This window comes from Melospiza georgiana, chromosome 3 (assembly GCF_028018845.1).
Source record: "Melospiza georgiana isolate bMelGeo1 chromosome 3, bMelGeo1.pri, whole genome shotgun sequence".
Lineage (NCBI taxonomy): Eukaryota > Metazoa > Chordata > Aves > Passeriformes > Passerellidae > Melospiza > Melospiza georgiana.
This window is the reverse complement of record NC_080432.1, coordinates 26396107-26421597: the sequence shown is the minus strand read 5'-3', so window position 1 is coordinate 26421597 and position 25491 is coordinate 26396107. Positions and strand designations below refer to the sequence as shown.

At 37.4% G+C, this 25491-nt stretch overlaps 1 protein-coding gene across 2 annotated transcripts in view; it reads left to right on the top strand.

The window, feature by feature from the left end:
• Window positions 1-25491, top strand: part of WDPCP (WD repeat containing planar cell polarity effector) — a 148246-nt gene that overhangs the window by 33240 nt on the left and 89515 nt on the right. Inside the window, exons 3-8 of one of the 2 annotated variants that reach the window (XM_058020471.1) lie at window positions 11842-11926; window positions 13628-13672; window positions 14440-14490; window positions 16948-17018; window positions 17269-17328; window positions 25346-25460. In XM_058020471.1, the coding sequence (XP_057876454.1) occupies window positions 11866-11926; window positions 13628-13672; window positions 14440-14490; window positions 16948-17018; window positions 17269-17328; window positions 25346-25460 (403 nt within the window). In that variant the 5' untranslated portion in view covers window positions 11842-11865. The remainder of the gene's footprint in view (window positions 1-11841; window positions 11927-13627; window positions 13673-14439; window positions 14491-16947; window positions 17019-17268; window positions 17329-25345; window positions 25461-25491) is intronic. The other variant, XM_058020472.1, reaches the window with a different exon arrangement.

Below are 25491 nucleotides of genomic sequence, written 5' to 3'. Positions count from 1 at the left end.
TAAGGAAATTTGTAATGCAACAGCTTGTAATGTTTGTCCAGCAAACTTCAGCCCCAATCTGATGTGTTTGGCACTATCCTTGTGCCAATCAGAATAGGATTGTACCTTGGAACAAAATATTGGTGTGCACACTCCTCTCACGAGGAGCTTGGACCAGTTGACCCAGTAGTGGTTTTTCTTCTGAGCTGAGTGATAACAGGATGCAATTTTAAATTAGAAACTCTTTGAAAATTAGCTACATGATTTTTCTGCTCGTAGCATATTTGAGTAGCTATTGTAAATCACTGGTTGAGTTCACAACTGGTAGTTTAAAATTAGAGCCAGGTAACAATGACTGATTAACTGAAAATGGAGTTTACATAATCTTATACTTTTGTAAGCTAATTACATCTTCTGCTATTATGCTTTATAATTTTAACAGGATTGATTCCTTCAGTAAATATTTCTTGAATTAACAAGAGCTGCTTCATATGTTTTTTCCAATAAGTACCATAAATCCATTACTTGATGATAGAAGTAAAGGAAATAAGCATTGTAATGAAAAGAAAGGATAGATGAACAAATATACCGGACGCTCTTACTGGTGACTAAAGATAGTTAGGAGGCGCATTTTTTATTTCTGTGTATCTCGTCTCCTTCAAGTCTGTCCACTGAAAAACACCCTCAATATACAGCTGAATTAGTAAGACAATAAGCCTAATGCCAGAGAACATATCACCAGTATTATCTGAAAATACAGGGAGAACCTTTCACATTTCTCTCCATAATTTGACTGTGTTGGGAAGAAGCTGCACTCTAGCTGGTTGTTTCTGAAGTATTAAGAGCTGCCTAAAAATCCATTTTACCTTTTAATTTTCATTTAATACATAATACCTATGACTTCCACCACTACATAATTTTACAGAAGCTAAGATGAACTACTGGTTCATACCATCCAGAATTTAGAGCTCTTGCATACATGAAACTGGGGCTGGTGATTGAAATTGCCTCTCCAACAGTATCAATATCTAGTATATCAAATAAAGCTGCTCTAATGTTCTGCTATTTCAGGCAGATGAAGTTAATCATAAAGTGACACCTAACAGTATTTATCCCATGGTGATGGTATTATTAGCAAGAGGAAAGTTTTCCTTGAAAGTGTTGGATGCTATCCATTATCTGTGTGATATCTTTGCAGATATTAGAACTTGATTTCTCTTTACTGTAGATACTCAAATGTATAGGAATGGTGCTGGAAGTTAGTAAATCTATTGCCATTATGTTGTAGGACAGCTTTGAGACCAAAACCTGTTTTAAGTAGTGGGCAAAGGCAACAGCAGGGATCTAACTGACAGCTGGTCTTACTCGGCTCCCACAAGAGGTAGAATGAAGCTCATCTGAGCTTTTTGACCAATTTGGGCCTATCTTGTTTGCATTTTTAACGAGGTAGTTTTCTGAAACTAGCTGTACTTGCAGACTGATTATTTTACTGCCGTGGTTTTCTCAAGAGTGGTAGAAGAGTTTATAACTCAGTATTAAAATCTGTGTATATTTTAGTTTATATACAACCCACTGCTCAACAGTTTCATTGTAATTATGAAAATGTTTAAACAAATGCATTTTTTCTTCAAAGTTATTTTCCCTTTTGCATATCTGTGTAATTAGAACACAACATAAACTATACTGTAACATTACAATCAGGAATTAATTATTGTAACATGAAATTTTCATTTTTTTTCCTAACTGCAAAGGTGAGTATAGCTTAAAATTGAAAAAATACAATCCTTTTCATAGAAACTTCTTTGAAGATCATAAAGGAGTACAAAAGAAGAAAAGCTTTTTGTTTGTGTTTGCAATCAAATCTTCCTTAAAAGCAAGTCTGACACACAGGCATTGTAGTTTTTTTAAACATTACATTGAAGAAACCAAGATACAAGTCTCACTGGATTAACTAGAATTCAAGTATAGCAGAAAAAAAAATTAAAAATAAATGCTCACAAACAAGAATCTCAATGAGCCTTGCAAAAGGCTATTCAAAGGTGATTTTCAAATATTAGTGAAGCTTAATTTATTGCTTGCCTAATTTATTGCCTGCATCTAAACAAAATAGGTCAACATAAAATAGCTACTGGAAATTATTTAAATGTGAAAACATTCTAAAAAGGAATGCAAAAAACAATATCTAAAGATGTTGTAGATCTAAAAATAATCTGTTTGTTTTAGTAAATTTATTCAACTCATACAATATACTCAGAAATACATTTCTATTTTTTAAAGGCAGCTTGCAAATTTGCAAGATTTATAAATGAAATCAATGTGTTTACCAATATTCTTTTGAAAATTCTTGAAGCACATACTCTGTGAACATGCAGAATATAAAATGTTAAAGGCCAGAGCTGTACAGTTCAGCAAGAAATTAGTTGGTACAGCTCATAAATGGAAAACAAAATAGTTGTTTGTTCTGTATTTTTGAGTGCTGCTCTTTACCTGACATCTGTACAGATCTAGTTAGTTGTGCAATAGCTGAATCTGAAATACTGCATAAAAATATAGAAGACTCTGATTTGCTTACTTGCAAATATATTTAAAATTCAGACTAAACTGTGGTTTAACCCATTGCTTTGGACTTAGTTGTTGTTCTGATCGCTGTTTATTTCATAGCAACCCATGCTGCAAGGCAGCTGATGAACTAGGTTGCCAATGCATAGAGGAAAATGGAAAGAAACAATGTACATCTGCTGTCTGCAGCACTGCTGTAGGCCCACACATTTACATCATTCATTTTAATGAGAACTAGTGTTCTAAGTTTAAAGACCAATATAAACTTCCTTGCAAACAGGAATTGCAATAATGATAGGGCAGTGGAGCAAGGACTTTTCCTGTTCCTGGATTATTTGTAGTCCCTTCCACCTTCTTTTTGCTTAGCTTAAAAAAAGAGAGATTTTGTTTTCTTCTTCTTTGGCTGGTGATAAGAAAACACTGCTACAAAATTTTATGACCTACTGACCTTTAGTATTGAAAAATTGGGTTATTTACAACAGCAATCACTATCTAAAAGAATGTCGTAAAGCAGCTTGACATTTAGTACTTCTGTAATTGCCTTATGTTGTGTCAGCACTGGATATCTGTAGTTTGGATCGCTTATCTACTATCTGGTTTATATAAAGGCCTTCAGGGTCTTTATCAAAATGTGTATATGAACTTTTCACTCTGTGAAGTAAAAACCCAGGTCAATTATATCTATTTTCTGTGACCTTCTTAACTTTTCACACCCACTCTGTCTGAGAGTTGTTACAGATTGTAATACTTGCCTGCAGTATCAATTGGAGAACGGTTCTTAGCTTCATTAAGGTTGTCAGAGGTGTGGCTGATACATAAACTTAAGTGTCTTCTTGACAAATGGCATTACCTCCCTCAAATTAATTCTGCTTCACCGTTGTTAATCTTATTATCTGTTCAGTTAATCAATAGCTGTCTTTCGAAAGAGAGGACCAATAATGTGGATTGGAAGTGTGTTTCTGAAGGCAGGAGCCACAGCAGTGTGGCAGAATTCAGTTCCTGATCCTGTCATCATCTGCTTGAGTGATAACTCAGCAAAAACCAGGCCTTGGTTTGACACATGAACAATCAATTTGGTGGCAACAAGTTACCCCATATAGATTTTCTGTAGTATTTTTGCACGTGTCCTTGAACTTCAGCACCTTCTATCTAGTAGACAGAGTTTTTGGTTCAGAGCTCAGAGGACAGACTGGACAGCTGTCTAAGCCAACAATTCCCATTCTGTATAATGGCCCATGTGCCTTTTTCCCACTTAATTGTGCAAGAAATAATTGATATCAGCTGGAGATAAAATGTTTGTTTTGTTTTACAGAACAGTTTTTAGAGCATTTACAGATTTTCAGTGTTCTTACTTTGTGTCAAATAATGTTCTTAAGGAGCTATATGTATATTTTATAGTTAAATATGCAAAAATATTAAAGTATGAAAATTCAGTAAATAGAACTGATATGGCAAAAAGAGGATTATTTTCAGATTCCCAAAACAATAAAACAAACTTCACAAAAAATAACTGAATGGAACTTGATACAACTTTACAGCATATGGGAATAAATTTGCAATGTATAATTTTCATGCCAGAATTCTTGAGTTATCAGATAATGTATTTCCTTTCCATGATTATTCTGCAAGCCATATTTAGACCTTTCTTACAATAGAAGTTTCAGTGTGTATTTTGATACAGAGTGCTCCTGTGTGTTGTTCACCCATCTGCAAAATAGTTTTCCTATTTAGATTGAGGAAGTTAGAGTAATCAAAAGAATTTTCTTCGTTCATGTGTTTGGCAAAAATATTCAGAATCATTAGAGTTTGAAGAGAAAAAAAGTAGCACCAGTAAATATTTGCCCTGAGATTCACATGTATGATAATTAATCAGCTTTCTATTTGTGTTTGTTGAAAATATTCTTAATATGAATTACTATGCACTGAATAGATTTACAGAAGCATGCCTGTTGTTCTACTTCTTGAAATCAGAGGTTGGTCTTAGTGACAGGGATCTGACTTTCATTTATACAAAATCTACAGTTGTTTTCTCAGTGGAGAAGGGATTTAAAGGAGCAGTAAATGAAGATGAGAATGAAGCCCCCTGTGCTGCTGAAGATAGCCAGCATCTCGGACAGGGGGTTTCAGTGCCAGGAGCAGAAACTGTGAGAAGGGACTGGCCTAGGCTCAGAAAGAAATAACTGCAGGTGAGGGGTTGGACCTCAACAATCTAAGAGAAAGAGAGGAAGAGGAGTCCAAGCCTGTTTGTGCAGGGGAAGGTGCAGTGGGAGCAGAGATATGAGGGAGCCAACACAAGAGTGGGGACTACCAAAGCCAGCTTTCCATTACAGAATGTATTAATAGCCCACTTGATTCAAACTTGTATTTGTTGATCAGGTCAGGCTTTTGTTTGTGTAGCCATGGTGGTTTTGATCTGATCAGGAGTGACAGACCAGCATTCACTGCTGTGCTTAACCACAGTCTCACTGGAAATGAGCCTCCAACCCAGGTGCAGTTTGCAAGGCCCTGCAGAGTTGCAGTGATGGTACACATATCTCAGGCTTTGCCACTGCAATGTGAAGGATGGATACTGGAACCTCTACTTACCAGAAAATAAACCCAAGCTTGTGCAATTAAATGCATGAAACATTTAAGACTGCAGTCCCAATAGCTTATTTCCTGCATGGGTGACAGAATTGCTGTCCCTGAAATCCAAAGAAGGAGGGTAGATCAGAATGCCACCTTTGCACAAGTTTAACTTCTAACCTAGCTAAAATTGTGTCACTCTGTGCTATTTCCACAGTGCCTTACATCCAAACATTTGTGAAATTTAAAGGTGGGGTGACTAAAAATTCCAAGCTGATCTTACCAATGGGCCCATGGAGCCTTACAACCTGATTGGACTCTTGTAGTTAGTAAATTTCCACACAGGGGCAAGGAACTGTTCACATGTGCCCATCTCATGCTCTGCTCTAAGCACGTGGGCCAGTGTCAGAGATGAGAGCTTGGCTAGATCATCCAGCTGGGCACACAGCTCCATTCCCCAGCTGGGATGGATCTACAGAAAAGCAATCACAGCCTGAGCTATCCCTGTGTGTTCCTCAGTTCTGGTGCACAGAGACTTTCCTTGTGCCCACATGCAGATCGGGTCAGCAGTTTCAGGAATTACATGTTTTTGACTTTTTTTTTTTATGAGAAAACAAATCAGATTACTCCTAGCTAATTTAGATCAATGGATTAAAAACTTGAGAAGGTTAGACAGACACATAGACATAAGTATCCTTCTTAAGCATCTTTCTTAAGAAACCAAATTAAAACTATCAATATATGTATATAAATTAAGCATTTTCTTGTAATTGCTGTGCTACTGACTTGGTCAAAAAGTAAAGTAAAGGCTTGTAGCTGTGAAGGAAGAATCTGGATTGTTTCTATTTAATGCCAGACTACAAAATGAAGTTTTACAAATTCTCATGATTTTACTAACTTCATTTCAGTATGTGTTTTATAATATATCAAACAGTTGTGGCTTCATACAGCTATAAAAGGATGAAGTCTGTCTTGTAAGATTGGGAGAATATTTTGCATTTTTTTATCTGTGTGAGCATGATAGAGAAAAAATTTAACTGGTCTATTTTTAAATGAATAATTACACTAAATTTTAAGTTGATGTAGCTAAAAATGTAAAAGATAGTATGTCTAAAATTTTATTTTATGTGTTTTACACAAAGAAATTGTTGTATCAACAAAAAGCATACATCAAGTAGCTACTGATCTAATGCAGGTAGTTCAGTCTGAACTTTAACTTCCAGAGTCAAATAGTACATTTTTGAATCATATTTGTGCTGCAGGGAGTTTCTCTCCTTGGTGAAGGACAAATTGGTCACGAAGAGGAAGAAAAAACTGGCAGTGATTTCTACTCCAAATATTATTTCACAGAAATAGAATTTTGTAGGATGCCTTGATGACTTACCTTGTTTGTTGAACATTAGGTATCCAAGTTAAAAATTAGCCATTGTGAGTGAGCTGTAGCAGTGCCAGAGATTGGATGTTAACCTTTGCAAGGTGAAGGAAGGGAGACAGAAGTAACTGAGGGTAATCTGCTCTGGCATCTATAGCTAGTAGAGCTATTGTGTAATCAATCCAAAATCAAATGGAAAAATATGTATTTTTATGAATTAGAGTTCATTGCGCCTATTACACTTTCCATTTCTCTGAAAAAAATTAGACCCTGGGAAGATGAAAGCCATCTGGATTCTGCACCTGGGATGGGGCAGCCCTGGATGTACAGCCTGGGGAATGAGAGGCTGGAGAGCAGTGCCATGGAAAGGGACCTGGGGATCCTGGTCCATGGCAAGGTGAACATGAGCCAGCAGTGCCCTGGCAGCCAGGAGGGTGACCTGTGTCCTGGGGGACATCAGGGACAGCATCCCCAGCCAGGCAAGGGAGGGGATTGTCCCACTCTGCTCTGCACTGGGGCAGCCTCACCTCGAGTGCTGGGGGCAGCTTTGGGTGCCATGGTATAAAAAAGACATGAAGCCATTAGAGAGTGTCCAAGGGAGGGCACAAGGATGGTGAAGGGTCTGGAGGGGAAGCTGTGAGGAGTGGCTGAGATCACTTGGTCTGTCCAGCCTGGAGGAGACTGAGGGGGAACCTCAGTGGAGTCTTCAACATCCTCATGGGGGGAAGAAGAGGGGCAGGACCTGATCTCTTCTCTGTGGTGACAGGACTCGAGGGAATGGCCTGAAGGTGTGTCAGGGGAGGTTTTTGTTGGATATCAGGACAAAGTTTTTCACCCAGAGGGTGATTGGTCACTGGAACAGGCCAGCCAGAGTTCAAGAATCATGCAGGGCCAGGAGTTGGGTTTCAATGTCCCTTGTGGGTCCCTCCCAACTCAGGACATTCTGTGATTGTTTCCATGGAGTAGGAGAACACAAAAGGGTAGCTTGTGACAATTTTTATAAAAAAATTCCTGATATTGTATTATTTGCCAAAGAAAATCTGATTACATTTAAGTAGTGAAAATGGATTCTGTAATGTTTTCTTTTATTTGGGCATTTTGTCCTATAACCTCTGCCCAACCCCATATCCAGAGCACCTCATCTAGTACATGTATGGATGCCATTGCAGCAGTTTTGTGACTTTGCCATAGCATAGAGGGACCTGCTCCCGACTGACTTTGTATTTTGTCTTGCCTCCACTCCTAGGAGTGTGCCCCAAACAACATCAATATTTTGGGGGGGATCTCCCTTGTTTGCTGCTCTTTCACTAGGAACGCTGACTTTCTGGGAGTACATTCCTGGGCCCACCTTCAATGGAATAGGCAGATGGTCATCACTGGCTGCCCTGTATCGTGGCAGCTACAGGGTTTACTCTTCTAGGGACACTTTGGATAGTGTTATCACACTGAGCCATGCTTCTGGCACATGAACTGCCAAATTCAGATAGTCTCTTGTAGTCACCATCTCCTGTTCTCCGGTGATGCCTTGTGGAGGCTGACCTAGAACAGAGACTAGATGGAGTTAAAGAATAAAGTAGGGATTTGTCAAAAGGCCTCAATGGATACACCTTGGGCAGCACAAGAGCCCAGCCAGGGCTATACCCCAGATGAACCCAAAATGGTCACAAAATGCCCAGCCAGTCACAGGGTCTCACACTGGTTCTGGTCTATTAGCATATTGGAGCTAATTGTCCAATTACAGCTTTAGCCCATGAAGTCACATTGTTCTTGTTTTTCTCTCTTCATTCCACCATTGTTTATGCTCTTGGGCCTGAGATCTGGATCTGTTGTCCTTCTCCCAAGTAGAGAAGGAATGGTTTTGTCTCCCTGCTCTGTGAAGAGAGCTTACCATCCCCCAGTACAAAGCCCAGACCCACATGCTAAAGCAATACAGATCTGAAAAATAGAAAAGCTAAAACCTGAGGCATCACTAGACTGCTCCTAGTATGTTTTCAGAGGATGCACTCACCTTGGGAGCTAAGCACTGCCTTTCACAAGTACCCCACTCTCCCAGGTGCCTATGGAAAGAGGAAATGCAGCACCAGTGCCCTGGATCACTCATGCAGTGCATTGTTTCTAATTATTTGTCATGACAGAACCTATATTGGAGGTGTCAGAGAGGACTCTTGATATCAATTTTAGCATTTGTTCATGTTATAAAGTGGCAGGGCAATTATTTTCTGCATGAATAGTTACCAAACTGAAGATTTTTTTTAAACCAAACAATCCTCACACAGATACTGGCACAAGCTGACCATTGCAAAACATCTCCATTTGTCAGTAAGCTTTTGCAACCACTAAAATATCCCTGTTGTTTGTGGTGGCATTGTGAAAGCAGACAGTAAATGTTGTGTGAGCCAGAAAAAGAACCAGCTGTTAAGCTGAATTCCAGTTTTACCTTAACAGGAGAGTTATTTCAACCCATTTTTTTCTAAATTCTAATCAATTTTAAAGGGGGAGGGATAGAGTGCTTAAAGATCAATGGGAGGAATTTTTCTATGCTGTCACACCTATCTTCTTTGCAATACCAGGGCCCAACTCATAGAGTAAAAGGAATATTGTACATTCTTAGAGGCGTTTTTCAAATACAAAAAGATCACTTTGTCGTCATCATCCTCATCCCCATTGTGCTGGAGTTTAATGATGTGGGAAATGGTGAGATATTGTTGCATAACTCTGAAAGCTGGCATGTATTCCTTCAAAGGGAACAAGAAAAAATAATTCCTCTGAAAAAAGTACTCAGACTTGAAAATGCCATATTTTGATATACAGAAGCAAGTTTTCTATCTTTTTTATTTTTACAGTAGAATGTAACTAATCAGAAAGTATTTCAGATTAGAGTTTGTTACATTGGAACAGTATTTTTGGGCAGTTGTCCATTTTCACTGGCACAACAGTAACAAGCATTCCAATAATTAGCTGGTTAGTGAGTGTTCAGAGTCCAAGGAAAGGGAGAAGAAAAAATCTAAAGTCTCAAAATTCTAATAATTGACAAATCTCTTCTCCCTTTTTAGATACAAGGAGAATTTTGCTTCCTCTTCATTATTCAGTGTGAAAGGGTGTTCTTTAGAAGTCTGAGTTTTTAACATTTTCTTACAAAATTTCTTTTTTTCACATTTTTGAGGTCAAATTTCTTAAAAGTATGCATCTTGGACACTGAGTATTTAGTGTCCATTTGAAAACTTACTTCTGCTTTTTGGCAAGTTCCCTCTCTGTGTCTGACAACAAAATATAAGGACTTGAAATTCTTTTCTGACCTGTCAGGTGGGAAAGCACTCAGCAGCATTAAAGCATTATGGGATGGCTTTATATTCAATAGGAGGACACAACTTGAAGTGTCTATGGAGCCTACATTAAGAGCTTTGGAATAATCTGGGCTGTTTACATTAAATTGCCACGCCAAAATCTTCTAGTCTTACCTTGTTATTTTGTGTTTGTGCAGTAAGATTTTGGTAGTAGGGGGAAGATTTTATTTTATTTCTCACTATCTTGTTTGGTATTAAATTAAACTGATTTCCCCAAGTCAAGTCATTTGCCCATGGTGACAGACAGTCAGTGATCTCTCCCTGCCCTTATCTCACCTCCCTTTAATTCTATTTTCCCTCTCCTGTGCTGCTGACCAGAGCAGAGAGAGCAGCTTTGGTGTCCAGCCAGGGTCACCCCAGCACACCTTGCTTTGGGGCAGATGTACCTTCTCTCCTGCTGAACAGATCATCTACCACTTGATGGTGTGTGAGTTTTGTTTTAGTCAGGCCATGACAGGATTTTGAGGAGCTCACTCAAAATGATGACTTCCTATCAGTGAGAGATTCCAATCTAGGATCTGTGGGCCCTGTGGAATGCAAGTTTGGTTTCACTTGCTAACATAAGTAAGTAAGTAAGTTAAAAATGAGAAAACAGATAAAATTAGATTGTACAATCTCCTTTTACTTTAGTCCATATGGTAAAGGAGAGGCTGCCCTCATCTATATTTATACCAAAAATGGTTCTCATGTTCAACAGACCACCATGCTCCTAATCCTCTATTTTTTTCCAAACCTCATTCTCACCTAAGATGAAAGTATATTCTTTTACTAGGTGTGTGGTGTGTGTTGTGAGCTTTTTTTGTTTGTTTTGGCTGGTTTGTTTTTGTGGAGTTTTTTGACAGAACTGTAGGATTTACAAAGTCAGCAATGTACTTTTTGTACATTTGGGGATCAGTGGAAAGAAAATGCTATTTCCACTTGGTGCTATTTCAGTGGATTAGGCAGTTCTTCAAACATAAATATTAGCTTGAGTGATAATACCTCAAGGTCCCCCAGCTTCCTTGGTGCTACCTGAGATCCTTGCACATCATAACACTCTTGACATAAAGGTCTGATACTCTATGTGATAAAAATTTTGCAATTATTATCTAAATTGATTCATTATCTAAAAAGCGCTCATGGGAACCAAAGACACTACTTAGAAAATATATAGTACCATACTAGCAGTGGTTCTAAAGGTTGCTGCATTGTGTGAACACCTCTGCTCAGTCCAGCTTTCAGTGGGTGCCCAGGTTTAGCAGAAGAAGTGAAAATAGTTGGTCTGGTGGCCCATTTATGACTACAACACTGCAGGAAATCACTCAGGAGAGTCTGCTGGTTACTGTGTCTAGGAAAATTCCCAATGCTCCTTTGAAACACAACATGTCCTCCACTGGGAACATTCAGAGGGATTGTTCACAAAAACCTTTGCAAGCATTTAATAACAACGTACATAATACTTCAACACGTATTCTATATGCTTCACATCTGTTGTTTTGCCAGTTTTAACTGATATAAGTGATTTGGGGTGTCTTCATTTAGAAAGACATAATTTGTTTTGACACTATAACTAATGCCTGCAAATACTGTGTTCAAAACTGTTTCTTTAATATATTGACACTTCCCAATGTACAGAATTTTAAAAATTTGGCCTTAAGGTCAAATTCTCATATCTAAACCACATATTTAAGTAGTGGATTCAGTTTTGCATATGTCAAGGTAATAACCATACAGGAAGAGTAGATGATAATGTGTATATTAGAAGCATCAAGCACAAAGTTATTTGTTTTAGTGAGAGCAGTTGTACATTTAAAGAATTGTTTTCTCTCTGTGTTTAATGTGTATGTGTGTATTATGTTACTTATAGAGTCTTTCCCAAGCATTTTTTATTTTAATTGCAGTTTAAATCTACAACTTACATGTAACAAAATATCATCAGTGCTAGGTTCTTCCAGCACTTAGGTTCCAAAATAATTGCCATTTCAGTGGTGATGAAGGGTAAAAAATAATTGGCTCATGCAGTTCCTTTCCTTCTTTTGCTAGTGCTAAGGCTCCATATATTACCAGATGTCCTTCTGCCTGACTGAGATGTTTCTGTGGTCTTTGAAGACCAACTTACATATTAGAGGTAAGCTGTTATCTGTTACCAAAACAAATCATCAAAGTTTGTTGATGGATATTAAACTAATATAAAATTCTGAATACCCAAATGAAGTTTTTTTTATACTTAGGAGAAAGAAAATTAGCAGCAATACAGAGTTTGAATTTGGTCAACTTCTTTGCTTTTCTTGTCATGGAACTGGAGCATCCTTTCAAGGAAAAAATATTAAGAATATATTTGATTGGATGTATTTCCGTTCTTGGGAAGCTGTGGCCTACTTGACTGTGAGCTTCAGTTTAATGACTAGTTTGGGTGAATGATCCACAGTCAAGTGCACTGCAGAGACATTGTGATTTGTACTCAATGTGAAAATAACAGATTACTGCATATTTTGGGTATTTTGCATATTCCTTGATATTTCATGCTTACAAGGATACATTTCTCTTATTAATTGATTATTCCAAAACACATATGACTAAATCCTAGCCATGTGTACATTACCTTTATTCATCTTGCCTTGCTAAAATTCCTAAAGTATAATTATTATAAAACCCACTAGTTTAAAAGTGGGCAATATCAAAATATTATTTATGACACATCATGTCAATTGTACTGTACAATAATTTTATCAAAATATTATTTTGAATAATCAACTGATATTCAGCTGAATGTTATTACTCAGATATTGACTCAGTGTGCCTTGACATCCCATCTTTGTGTGAGAACTCTTCTATGACAGCAATAACATCTAAAACTCAAGAGCTGTATTTCATAGAAAAATCTGATGGTTAAAGTGAAAACACAGTTGTGATTTATTGTAATTAAAACTCTGCTGTGGAGTACCATGCCTATTTTTCACTTTTGACCTTTTTACTTCCATTTATTCATTGCCTAGGTGCCTCATTCAAAAATTCTGAGGCAGAAGGGAGGATGATGTCCTGGTTTAAAACCTGCCTGCCTTTTCAGTGCCTTCCTACATTTTTTTCCATGTAAGGAATTTCTCCCCGTGGAATTTGCCTGTCTGACTTTAGGGGGACACAGATGCAGTGAAAAATTAATTATTTTAAAACAAGGCAACATAATGCTGTACTTAGACATGCCCAATGGAGCTTGCCATGGCACCCCTAAGTGTTCACCTGTCAGCCTCATAAGGAACTGACTGATGGGGTTGCAGCCCCTATGTAGCTAAAATATCCAGATTTCTGTGCCACAGGAACCAACTAGATGATAATGCCTGTAAATTAAGAATATTGGATCATTTGAAAGAGCAGCTTTATGAGTTCAGTTCATGAATCTTAGAGAACAACTCCAACCTCTTGTCATTAGCTCAGCTGTGTAAGTCATCAGAAAACATTTAAAAGTTATTCCAAGATACATTTTTCACCATGATCCTTACTTTTCCTTGTGAAAGAACACAAAATATGCTAATTAGGAAGGTGGTAAAAATACTTTTCCATGTGTGCAGCTGGAAGGGAATCAAAGTGTATGTAAGGGAAATGACAGCTCCAAATAAATGGAAAGGCTTGTCACATCCTTCTTCATGCCTCTGCTGGTTCTTGAAAATCCCAATGGTATTCAGGCTATATACTGTGCTTGTATTTTAAACCAAACATTGCTTTAGCAGGCAAAAATTGAGGTGCTGAACCTTGCTTTCTAAGTTGTGTTCTGTTTCTAGTAGTTAATTCTGTTTCTAGTAATAATTTAATGTATTTACATTTAATTGTACAGATGAAGACATTGGCATCCACCAGTACTGTGACAAGAAACAACCAGGTAAAATATAAATACTGAAACTGAGCAAAACTTCAGGATGTTCAGTGTTTGATACCAACTGCTTGCTCTTAAAAATGCAGCTTCAAATTTCTTGTTAGTATATACCTCTGTATTTCTATGGAATAAGGAAACACAGAAAGAGTTTCTCTCTCCAAACTTATGTAGGAATATTTTAAAACTTTTTAAACCACAGAAGGGGGGAAAAAAGGAAAAAAAAAATCACATAGACCCAACCGTTATGTAACTAAAAACCCCAGTGGGATTTTACACTCTGAATTCTTGCGGGGTTTAAGATATTTTGTGTTGTGTGGAGCCTCGGGCACGGCCCGGTGACCGCCGGGATCCCAGCAGAGGGCATCTCTGCCTGCCCTCCGGAGTGGCCATTTCGGGCGGGCGATCCATTGCCTTGATCTCATTAATCCTGCCGATCCTGCGAGTGTCCCCAGGGGCCGGAGGGGCTCTGGGGCTGGGGTTCCCCCCTTGCCGCCCGTCCCAGCGCTGTTCCCCTGGGGCTGACGGACCCACGGGCCGGCGGACCGCGCTCCTGCCTGCGGGGCTGGGGCTCGGCCGTGCCAGCCCACCGGTGCCAGCCTTGCTTTCCCTGCCAGTCTGGCACATCTGCCCTGCAGGCTAAAAGCACCGGGGCTGCCTGGAGTGGTTTGGAAATTTCTCTGTTTTATCCAGCTGTGCTGGTCTTCTCGCTAATATTAATATTTGCTGACAGCAGTTGTAAGGATTAATTCATCTTTTCATCCTCTTTCCTTTAGCATCACAGATGAAGTACACTTACTTAGAAGAGAAGCAAAAGCTAGCAGAATGTGAGGATATTTTCTGAGTTTCTTCTTATAGTAAGATCAAATAGCAAATTTGGATTGGTTATGCCCCTGGAAGAGCATTGAAATAACCTCAGACTGCTTCCAATGTAACTTTCTGCACATGTCATCTAAGACTGATGATCACAGAACTACACAGCACAAAACAATTGAAAATTTGTAATTTTTCCTTCCTGGTATATTTGCAATCTGTTGGTTTTTTTTTCCCTGTCACTAAGCATGGCAACGTTTATTGCTTTTCCAGTTCATTGTCAAAAGGAATCACAAAAATAACCCAGATTTTTCCTTATGAAATTTACTTAGCAGATGAGCAATAAACATCTTCCCAATTGTCTCTGACCTTGCAACACCAACTGGCTTAAAACTGGAAATTGTAACTAAAATACTTTCAGCCAAATAGACTAATAATAATAACTAATAATAGTTCCAGACTAATAATCAGTTGCCTTCATAGAATGGTTTTAGCTTTGAAACATTTACACTGTCCCTGCATCACCTGGTTAAAGGCAATTTCAGTTCATGCTATCACAGAGCAGTACTGTGACAGTTAGTAATGTTTATGTTAGTACAAACTTTTCTTTAGCTCAAGTTTTACAACTCCTGCATTGCTCAGAGTGTATATTAATGTTCAAACATTATTACATGACAACCCTGAAAAATCAAATTGATTTTTTCGATAACTTCACAGCTTTTTTCGATAAAGCCACTTCTGTGCTGTTAGCTTATCCAAATGAAAATTCCCATGGAATTGTGCATGCATATGAAGGCAAAATGTGTTCTGGAAGGATTAGTTCTTCCCATCACTGCAAGGTGTGTTTGGAGCAGGCTGAAGCCCCGCTGGGGATGGGTGTGAAGGTGCAGCCATGTGGCAAATCCACACCTGCTGCAGAGGATGCTGTGTCAGGCAGGGTCAGTGCAGCTCTGGGAAGGTGGGCAGGTGAGGGAGGGCTCTAGGCAGGGAGGAGCCTCACAGGTTTGCATCACTGTGCTCAGTGTAGTGGTATCCCACAGGACTGCATGTGTGAAAGGAGGAGCAGGCCCAGATAACCCTTGTCACCAGCAGCCCCAGTGGTGCCTTTGACATGTGTGATGGGCAACAGGACTTCAAGCGGCTGCACCTTGTCCCTGGGAATGCAGGGGTGCCTCTGGCATGGACCCTGCACAGCACATTTTGCAAAGAGGAGCACTGGGAAACTTTATTCACAGCTGTTGATTTGTACAGATAGTTTGGTATCTGTACAGGCAATTTCCCATTTTGCATATGTGGATAAATATTCCAGTATTTATGAAAGCACCCATTGAAAATGTGATCTTACATGCCTAATTAATATTATCATAACAGTTCCACCAACGCTGGCTTCAGTCCAATGAAACACAAAGAGAAGTTGTATGCTGGTGTCCTCTTTTGTTGATGTTTGAAATCCTTCATTTTTTCACTGTATAGCACTTCTATTGTAAGCTGCTTTTTGCAGGGAGGTTTAAGCACAACTGCTAAGTCATTCAGTCTGGAAGTTGGCATACAAACTGACAGCTTGGAGCTCAAAACTTTTCATCGGGTTTCCTTTAAATAGGAATAGATTATAAACAATGTGTTCTAGTTTCTCATGGTTTTATTGTATACTTATGAGCAGAAAACTGCTCACTTTTAAATGAAGAAATTTCACGAGTTATTAGAGCCTGATTCTCAGCCATGAAACAAGCCAGTTATTGGCAACTCCAGAGGAAGCTTTGCCTCCTGGTTGCTCAAATTAATGTATTAGGCCAGGATTTTCACAATAGTGTGCTGAACACTAATAAATTTGTTAAAGGACTTCAGCAGTCATGCAGCTTTTTCTTTGCTTGACTTGGCAGATTCTTCAGACTAAATTTGCAAGAAAATCCTATAAATAACTAGACTCCATAAGTTATGGTATTCACATTTGCCTGTAGTTAATATTTCTATATATGCATATATTCATGCATATATATTTTGCAGACATGTTAGTGCCTGCTTTTTGAAATTAGGCAATGAAATGTTAGTTCAGAAGAATAGAATCTATTTAGGATGCTTGAAACTTGAAACTGAATTAATATACTGAACAGCAGATACTTTTTCACTGCAAGTGCCTAGCAGCTGGGTAAGCTTTCCGTACAATTACCATGGGGAAATCATGGTCATTGTGGATAGAGCCTGCCAACTGTTCCTATGATTGAGCCTTCCAAAACCAGACCCTTTGACAATAGAAACCATGGCCATTTCCTTCCAGCTGTAGGTAAGTTCTACATGTAAGGCAACTCCTAGAAATCTTGGATTTGTGGAAGGAAGTTCAACTCATAGAACTTTTTTAAAATGACACATATAAATGTGTGTTTGCACACACACACTTTATATGTATACAGTCACTTACATATACACATTTCTCTACCATCTTTATTTTTTTTCCCCTCACTTTTATTTGACAGCTCGAGATTATCCTTGGATCCTGAAAACCAAGCGAGTGGACAAACTGCGAGATGCACTCAAGGAGGTGGAGGTATGGTTCAGAAAGGTTCAAGCACAGCAACATCTAATCTGGTTTTCAAACCTCTTTCAACAGCTTTAATTTTCATAAAGATCCAACTCTCCCAGTGATGATAAATGTGCTTTTGTCTGGTGGGCTCTTCTGAAACAGCTGCATCTTTGTGTGGCATTTTTCATCTGTTAACTGGAAAATCAGAAGTCTGTTAACTGATAGTGACAATGTGTGCTGCCAACTCCATTCTCTGTTTTCTGTTGTCCTTTAGGACTTAATGCAGAACACTCCATGTGTGCTGAGCAAGTGGAAGAACAAACATACCTGTCAGGTACAGTGTCATCAAAAGGTCTTGCAGTGTTCAGTTGGTGGTGCTGAACAGCCATTCAGTGATGGGAGCAGTAGTGTTAAAATGTTAACACAGAAAATCACTGGAGTTTTTTTAATATGTGGGCCCTTGTTAAGTAAATTTGGTTTATTTAAATTTCTACCCTGGAAAAAGTCCTTCAAAGAAAAAGCCTGGGGTTTATCAACACAAAGAAATTACATTAAAAGGCCCTGATTCTGTGAGATGATGATGGTGATGATTACTATTATTATTGTTAATTATTGTTATTGTTATTATTACTATTACTGTTTAGGGAAACTGAAAACATCCTGTACCTCAAAACAGCAGGCTGAGGGAGCAGTTATGTATTAAAATATATAGACAGGTCTGGAATCTGTGTTATATTATTTTTATGTCTTAATTATCTATTTACCTGTCACAAATCTTTTTACTTTATGCTTGTGTAATATGGAAGGGAAGTTATAACTCTAAACCAACAAGATCATTAATCAAGTTATGTGATAAAAGATATTGTGACATGTGGCACACAAATAGCTATGTCTCTGGCTATATGAGTTCCACATTTTGTGTACAAGAAACCCCTTTTCACATCCTCACTAAGACAGAACAGTAGAGCAGGGAGGAGAGCTGAACATGAAGTGCTCCATAATCATGTGCTTCTTCTGAAAAACATATGTAGTGAATTTTGTATGTTTATACAACCTTCATGAGGAAATGCATCATATTTGAAACTGCTTTGGCATGGGGAATATTTGTCAATATTACTGTTTCAAAAAAGGAACTTTGTCTTCTAACTTTTTTGCTTTTTCAGACTCATAATTTTTTCTTCTTATTCAAGTAGTTCCAAATGTGTGTCAGCAGAATGATTGTTAAATATCCAAACACTGTACAGCTAAAATTCTAGAAATGCCTTTGAGAATAGCAAAATTTTTAAATGCTTGATATGCCAAATGGTATGTAGTCTTTTCATATCAATAATAAAAATATGATTGTCTAAGCTACATTTGCCTATCAGATCTTACTGCTAGTAAATGCATATCATTCACATACAAATTACATAGTATACATCTGTGAATGTTAATCTTCTAGAGCTGATTTAAATATTAATTGCTAATTTGGGGGAATCATTTTTTCCTGTTATTATTGTTCTGATTAGGAAAGGAATTTGGTTAAGAAACACCAAGTCAATTAGCTGTGAGTGCATTAATTTGCATCCCAGTTTGCTGTCTCTTCATTTGCTTTCCTTGTCCATTCTCCCTTTACCTTTTCCTTCCCCTCCCATTCATCAGCATCCACCTGCAATGTGTACAGTGCATACTTTGGAAAAGTAAACTTCTTGCCAGATGTGTTGTCCTGCCTACATAATATAACACCTTTGGCTATCAGTTCTGTATAAAATTCTTCTTTATTTTTTAACTTCACATCCTCTAGGTTATTTCAGGCTTACATCAACATGAATGAGACAAATGCAATTTAACTTATTTCTTCTATGAGATGGGAAATAAATAAGATGGGTGTTTTCATCTTAGTGTATTAGGTATTGAACCATATAAAGGAGTAGTTTAATAAATTGAGTATTTGGGGTGTTTTTCAGATGGCTTCTAAGAACACACTATAAGTGATGGTACAGGTTATAACATAACCAGCGTGAAAGTTCCAGATAAAAATCATAGTAATTTCTCTGTCCTTAAATTCTGCTTTTGGTTTCTCAATCACAAAACAAAATGTTTTTGTTTAATAGTGACTGATTATTGAAATCTCCAACAAGGGTTAGAGTGTTTTGCCAAAACAATTGTGTTATTCTACTTTCTGTCTTCCTGAAAATAAAAGACCTCCAACAAATGAAAATAAATAGAGAAAAATTAATCATTTGGATGAGTCTAGAACAGAAAAGCTGTCTTCTATCAATTTTGATGTCAGATAGTTTGTTTTTCTGCTGCTCATATGTTTTTGAGCATTTGGCAGCAATAATTGAACTGTCCCTCTTTGATGCAAATGTTGTGAAGCTTCTGGAGAAGATGTTGTATATTTATTTTTAATTCTAAGTAGAATACTAATTAACTGTTTCAGCAGAGAGTGCTTACCACGCAATGATGTCATCTGTGGCATAACACTGATGTATTCACAGCCTTTTTTGGATGAATACCAGGGCTAGTGGGAAGAGTCTGTATTTGCATTAACTTTGGAGAGTTAAAGCAATGTGTCAGACAAACAGCATGAAGAACATGTAGGAAATTACCCTGATTTTCTTAATTTCAATGTTTGGGCCTAAATTTGATCATATGGTTTTAATTATAGTGTCTATTTTTCCTTTGGTTTTAGTAGCAATACAAGGTCAAACAAACTTTATAGAAATTAAAATATTTAATTCAACAACCACATTTTCCCATTTTTGATTAAATGTTATTTATATTTGAATCTGCCATACCTGTAGCTGAACCAGAAGCAGTTCCCTTTGTATTGTAATAACAATGTGCCATCCAGAAACTCAGTGGCTGCTGTACCTTGAGCAAGACAAATGGAATGAAAACTGAAAGGTGATGCAATGAAAGCAAGACTATGCTTTAAAAGAGTAGTGTGATTTCTCTCAGATTTTGTGCAAAACAATCATAAGGCTGCTGCCAGTGTGCCTTTTGTAGCCTAAATATACAATATACTACTATTTCTAATCCCTCATTCTTCCTCCAGCACTTCCATCTTAGAAGTGGCCCACAGGCAAAAATTGGAGGCTGTAATTTTAAACGTGCATCTGCCAAAATTGAGTGTGCAGTCATGTTAACTGTTCATGTGCAAATGGCCAATTAGACTCCATGCAAATGCCCCAATGAGAAATCCAGTTGTCTTGCCTGCAGATTATCTTGTCCCTTGCATGAGTGTGTTTCTCAAAGTTGGCTTTTCTATATGAGTTTGCCTAGAATGACCATAATACTGGCCAGTATTTCAGTATTTCATTTTATGCTATATTCTTTTTTTTTTTTTTTTTTTTTTTGGTGTGCAATCAGTGCAGAAGAAGTTTTGTATTTACTTTCTTGTCCATTGCCAAAAAACCCCAATGTCCTTTATTTTTGCAGTCCTAGGTATACATTCCACCACTACTTAGAGCATCTGAAATAGATGATGTGCCAGTTCATGTAAACATAAGCGAGACAGTACAGGGATTTTTGTCAAGGAGCTTGCTCTCATATTTAGAAGAGCTTAGTTGAGTCCTAAAGGACTGAGGTCTTTAGCTCTGTTCCAGTAGGGTCTGAACCCACACCATTTCTGTATGGTACTTCTGATCCCCAACTTTGATGACCTGTGTTGAGTTGCTGAAATAATCCTGTAATCTTCAGTTAGCTGATGTCAAAGGAAAATAAATAAACCATAAAAGAAGGATGACAGGAAAAAGACAAGAAGTCTTTACAATAAGATGCCACTGTGCTCTTCAGCTTTCCCTGCCAAGGAGTAATAACCTAAGGAATTAATTTTATCAGTATTGTTGAGTTTACTCAGCTCTGATCTGGCTGCTTCTTGTCTTTGTCTCCTTCTCTAATTCTTTGGAATGCTTTTAAGTTTTGCCACAAAATCATGAAATCTTCCTATGAAATGATGCCATTGCTTAAGGTTTGGTTTTACAATATAAAGCAATAAAAATAAATGAGATCTAGCTGAAACATTTGATTTCCAAATTTTTTTTAGTTTTACTATTTGCATTATGATGTTGAATTAAGCACATGCCAACATTATTATACAGTTTATTGTATAAAAGCCAAGCACTAGCTATGAATCATATCTGTTACCTGCTAATGAAAAAGATTTATGTCTACTTTGCTAAATTGTTTTGATTTTATTTAGTTGTATTTTTGTTGCAATTTACATATGTGTATAAATAGTTTTTCTGTTGCCATCGTCAACATACTTAGAACTGGATTCTGAACTGAGCTCCACAGCAATATTTTCTTGCTTGTTCTGTCAGTACAATGCCCATTAGCAAACTCATTTAGCAAGGCACATGGTGACGTAGCACATTTGATATCAAAACCAAGACATTCTGTCTAGAATATGTGAGAAGCCAGCGCCCATCCCCTATTACTAAGAGGAACACTGCCCTCATATTAAATTCTTTTGGTTGCTTTTGATCACAACCATTAATGTGTTGTGTGGTTTTAGATATTTGGAGCTAGAAGTACAAATGCATTGATTATTGTGAAACAGTAACGTGTAACAACAATAACTTCATCTGTAATAAGGCATGCAACACAGTAATTATGGTGGGGTGGCTAAGAAAGCAATCTGGAATGAAGAGGTGGGGAAAAACCCTGGGAACCTGCTTGAACAAGAAGTGCTTTGCAAATCTCTTCTCCTTTTGCATATTCCTTTGTCAGTTGGGCTCTCTAAGGGAAAACAGTTTGCAGCAATATTTTTTACAGGCATATTTTCCTTCTCTTCCAATTTTAATCAGATAGAAGCAAATCCTGGCTTTGCTCCACAGGTATCTTTTTAGGTAGAAGAGCTGATAAGCAGCTGAGCTGCATGAATGAGGAGTCAAGAGCTCAGGCTTCTGAGGATAAAGGGATCTACTTAAGTAGATGCTTAAGTTGTACTAAAGTCTGTAAGTCATGAACTTGCACTTAAGTCCTTTGCTTAATAAAAACTATCTCAAATATATATTAGAGCACTTTGCTATTGGAGAAGGGAAGAGTTAAGTCTTCTCTTGAGTATCCTCTGCTGCTTATGCCTTTCTTGCTCAGTGGAGAGCAATTTTTGGCATATAAAATACATAATCCTTTCTATCAAAGTCTCCACATTCAATTCCTCCGTAACAGAGAAATTAAGTGGCCCTTCCTTCCCAGTATGGAGAATAACCAGGTGCCCAAACTTTTTACGCAGACTACATTCAAGTACAAAGTTTCTGCCTTATTCTTCCAATAGGTATGAAGTCATGCTTTCATATTTTATTTAAGAACACCTTGTGACTCTTTAAACTCTGGAGATAGCTCTTCTGATTTTATTTTTCCCATCACAGTACTTCAATCTGAAAAATTTACAATGTGTTTCATCATTGTGAATTTCTTTCCCTAATTTAATATCTCTTAGATGGAATTATGTAGTGCCTTGTGTAAATAATGCCTCTTACATTGGCTTTTATTCCTTAGCATTTATGGGCTGTTCCCTTTGGAGTTGGATCACTGTGTATCCCTGTTCAAGCCAAGTTTGCAGTCTTCCTTATTTGCTTTATATTCATTCGTGCTTCTGACTGGACTGCTCCCATCCACCAAAATATGAGTTTAACTGGGCAAGCTTAGGTGTAACAGCACCTAAATCTTACTATCATGGAACAGTCTTTGCACAGACTACACAGAATGTAGCAAATTGAAACAGTGGTTTCAATTTGAGCCCATAAATATTTTCTCTTTTATGGAATATTTTTGATGAAAGATAGCACAGAATCATAGAATCATTTAGGATTGAGAAGACCCTTAAGAGTGAGTCCAGCTGTTAACCTAATGCTCCAAAGTTCATCACTAAAACTTGCCCATAAGTTCTACATCTACACATCTTTAATACCTCCAGGGGTGGTGACTCCACCTGTTCTCTTTAAGCGCCTGCTTGCACTTCATGGCAAACTCTAAGAACTAATTTTTAAAAAACCTCAGTTCTAATCCAAAACATTTTTAAAGGGAGATGGAGGAAATACTAACCTTACATGGCAACATAGTGTGTAAAGTCTTTGATTAATCTTTTCAATTTAGACTCTAAAAGTTCCTAGAGAATGAACTTAAACCTATGGACCAACTGCACTAAGTTATTGTAACAAAAATTTGTTAAAATACAATTTAAGATTTCCCAAATATCTCAGAGTTCTGAGGAAAGTAACAAGAATGAATGTTTTGCTGTAAAATGAAAGAAGGAGGGAGCACAATAGGAGAAACAATAGAAGTAATGGAAATGATACTACATTTATCTACTATCTATGATTCTGTCATGCCATAGTGATATCACAGAGATCTGTACAGTACTGAAAATCCTTAACATTGGTTTTTAACTAGTTTATAGATGTAAAGCAAAGCATACCCATTAGCATAACATTTATATATTTATATAAATGTCTCGTGAAACACTGGGGAGGTTTTCATTGATTTCTAGTCTAGCTCTGTAACAGGTGTGATTTATGCCATTAGCAGAAAATTAAAACATAGGCATAAAGTGAATTTGCACCCTGACTGCATCATCCCTCTTGTTGGCACATAACACTGAAAGACTGGGGGTGTTTTACTCTCCTCTGTCAGGCTGTTTACATCACAGTTTGGTAGCTCCTGGGTTTCAACCCTCACTTTTTCCAGCAGGTTTTTTGGACAGTTACAGCCAACTGTAGTCAAACCTTGCTGGACTTCATGTTACCAAGTTGGAAATAAATTGTGATTTTATCTAATCTAACTTCAACATAAGGAAAAATTGAAGTTTTGAAAGATTGTAATAAAAGCTGCATGAGTGTAAGCGTGTCTAACATTTTTACTAGGACAAAACCTTAAAGGACATCTGTCATGACAGGGAATATTGCAACATTGACTATATATATCTATCAAATGAATGTATGATTAGACTTTGGCAGGATGGGAATTAATTATTTGTTCTTAGAAATTCATTTCACATCAGAGGGTTTTATTTGTTTCTACTTCACACATCACTAGAATTTATTTTTAAAATATGTTGATGAAAGGTGCAAGGGCAGGAAAATAATTTCTTTACATACACTTGTTCTGTTCTTTGGAGAGCTCAGAGGTAATGTAGCAAAATATGTATAAATGAGAATTTCCATAACTAAATTATTGGGACCAGAGCACTGCATAAGGGACATGCCCAATTGCTGTCCCAAACTTTTTATTTATTATACAATCCAGTGGATTTCACTGCATGAAAATTCTAAAGATTATATCATGTTTGTCTCACAGCTCTAGCACAGAACAAACAGGATATTTTTTTCTGCCAAATTCTCCTACAAGAATAAGTGTTTCTTTAGTAGTTAAGTTTTCTCAAAGCACAGGGATTTCTTTAAAAATCTACTATTAGGTAGAAGTAAGAGCTGGAGTCCCAGATTCCTGGCCTTTGGAGGACCCTCTAGACTTGTCTGCAGAGGTCTTTCCACAGAGAATTCTTTTTATGGGCTCCGTTTTCTGAATTCCTGTGCTGTAGTAGTTACATTCAGAAAATGACTAATGGTTTAATTATGCAAAAATAAATGTTTTTCATAACTCCTCCCACAGAGCATTCTCTCTGTCATAGAAGATATTGCATAAGAAGGAACTGATAAATACTGTGACTTAGTCTTTGAGATTATATGTATCATTTAATTTAAATTAATTAGGCATGAATATTCAATTAACTCTGAAATAACCCTGTCCAATAGCTTAAATTCTTTCTTTCTAAGAGAGACATCTAAAATATTATGTCACCGAGTGAATGGATTTATTGGGAGCTCACAGCTATCTCTGTGGTAGGGCGCAATTATTTATTTAAACAAAATATGAATGATCAGAAATAACAGGAACAACAAAAAGGTGCTGGTTTTAATTTCTGATAATGACATAGAATTATATTAAACCCTACGTTACATTTTTTACATGCAGGCTATGCATTTACTTTATACTGAAAATATCAGGTCTATGGATGATAGAGTGATCAGTGTAATTCCCTCCCTCTTTCAAAACAGATTTTTCATCTCTGTTTTTAACCGAAAAATTCAGCATATTTTATGTAACATTTGGGGACTCAGCTACTTCTTCAAGTGTACAGCAATTGTAGTTTTTGTACCATTATAATTCAGCGTTGTGTTACATCTCTCTCTTTCATTGAAAAAGCTTTCAAAGCCATTATAAGACATCTTCACATCAATATTAATTCATTTTTGTAATTTTGAAAATTAGATTACTACGTAATGGACGGCTGCTAATATGTACCTTGGAACGTTTCACTTTATTCATGATTTTTGATGCCTTGTTTTCTCACTCTTTGGATTCAGCTCCTCTTTCACTCAGGTATTTTGGTGTCCCTAAGCCTTTCTGGGCCACAGCTGGAGAAGGTGGTGATTGACAGGACCCTGGTGGGGAAGCTCATCTCCGACACCATCAGTGATGGTAATTACACCCATGTGCAAATCAATTGCCT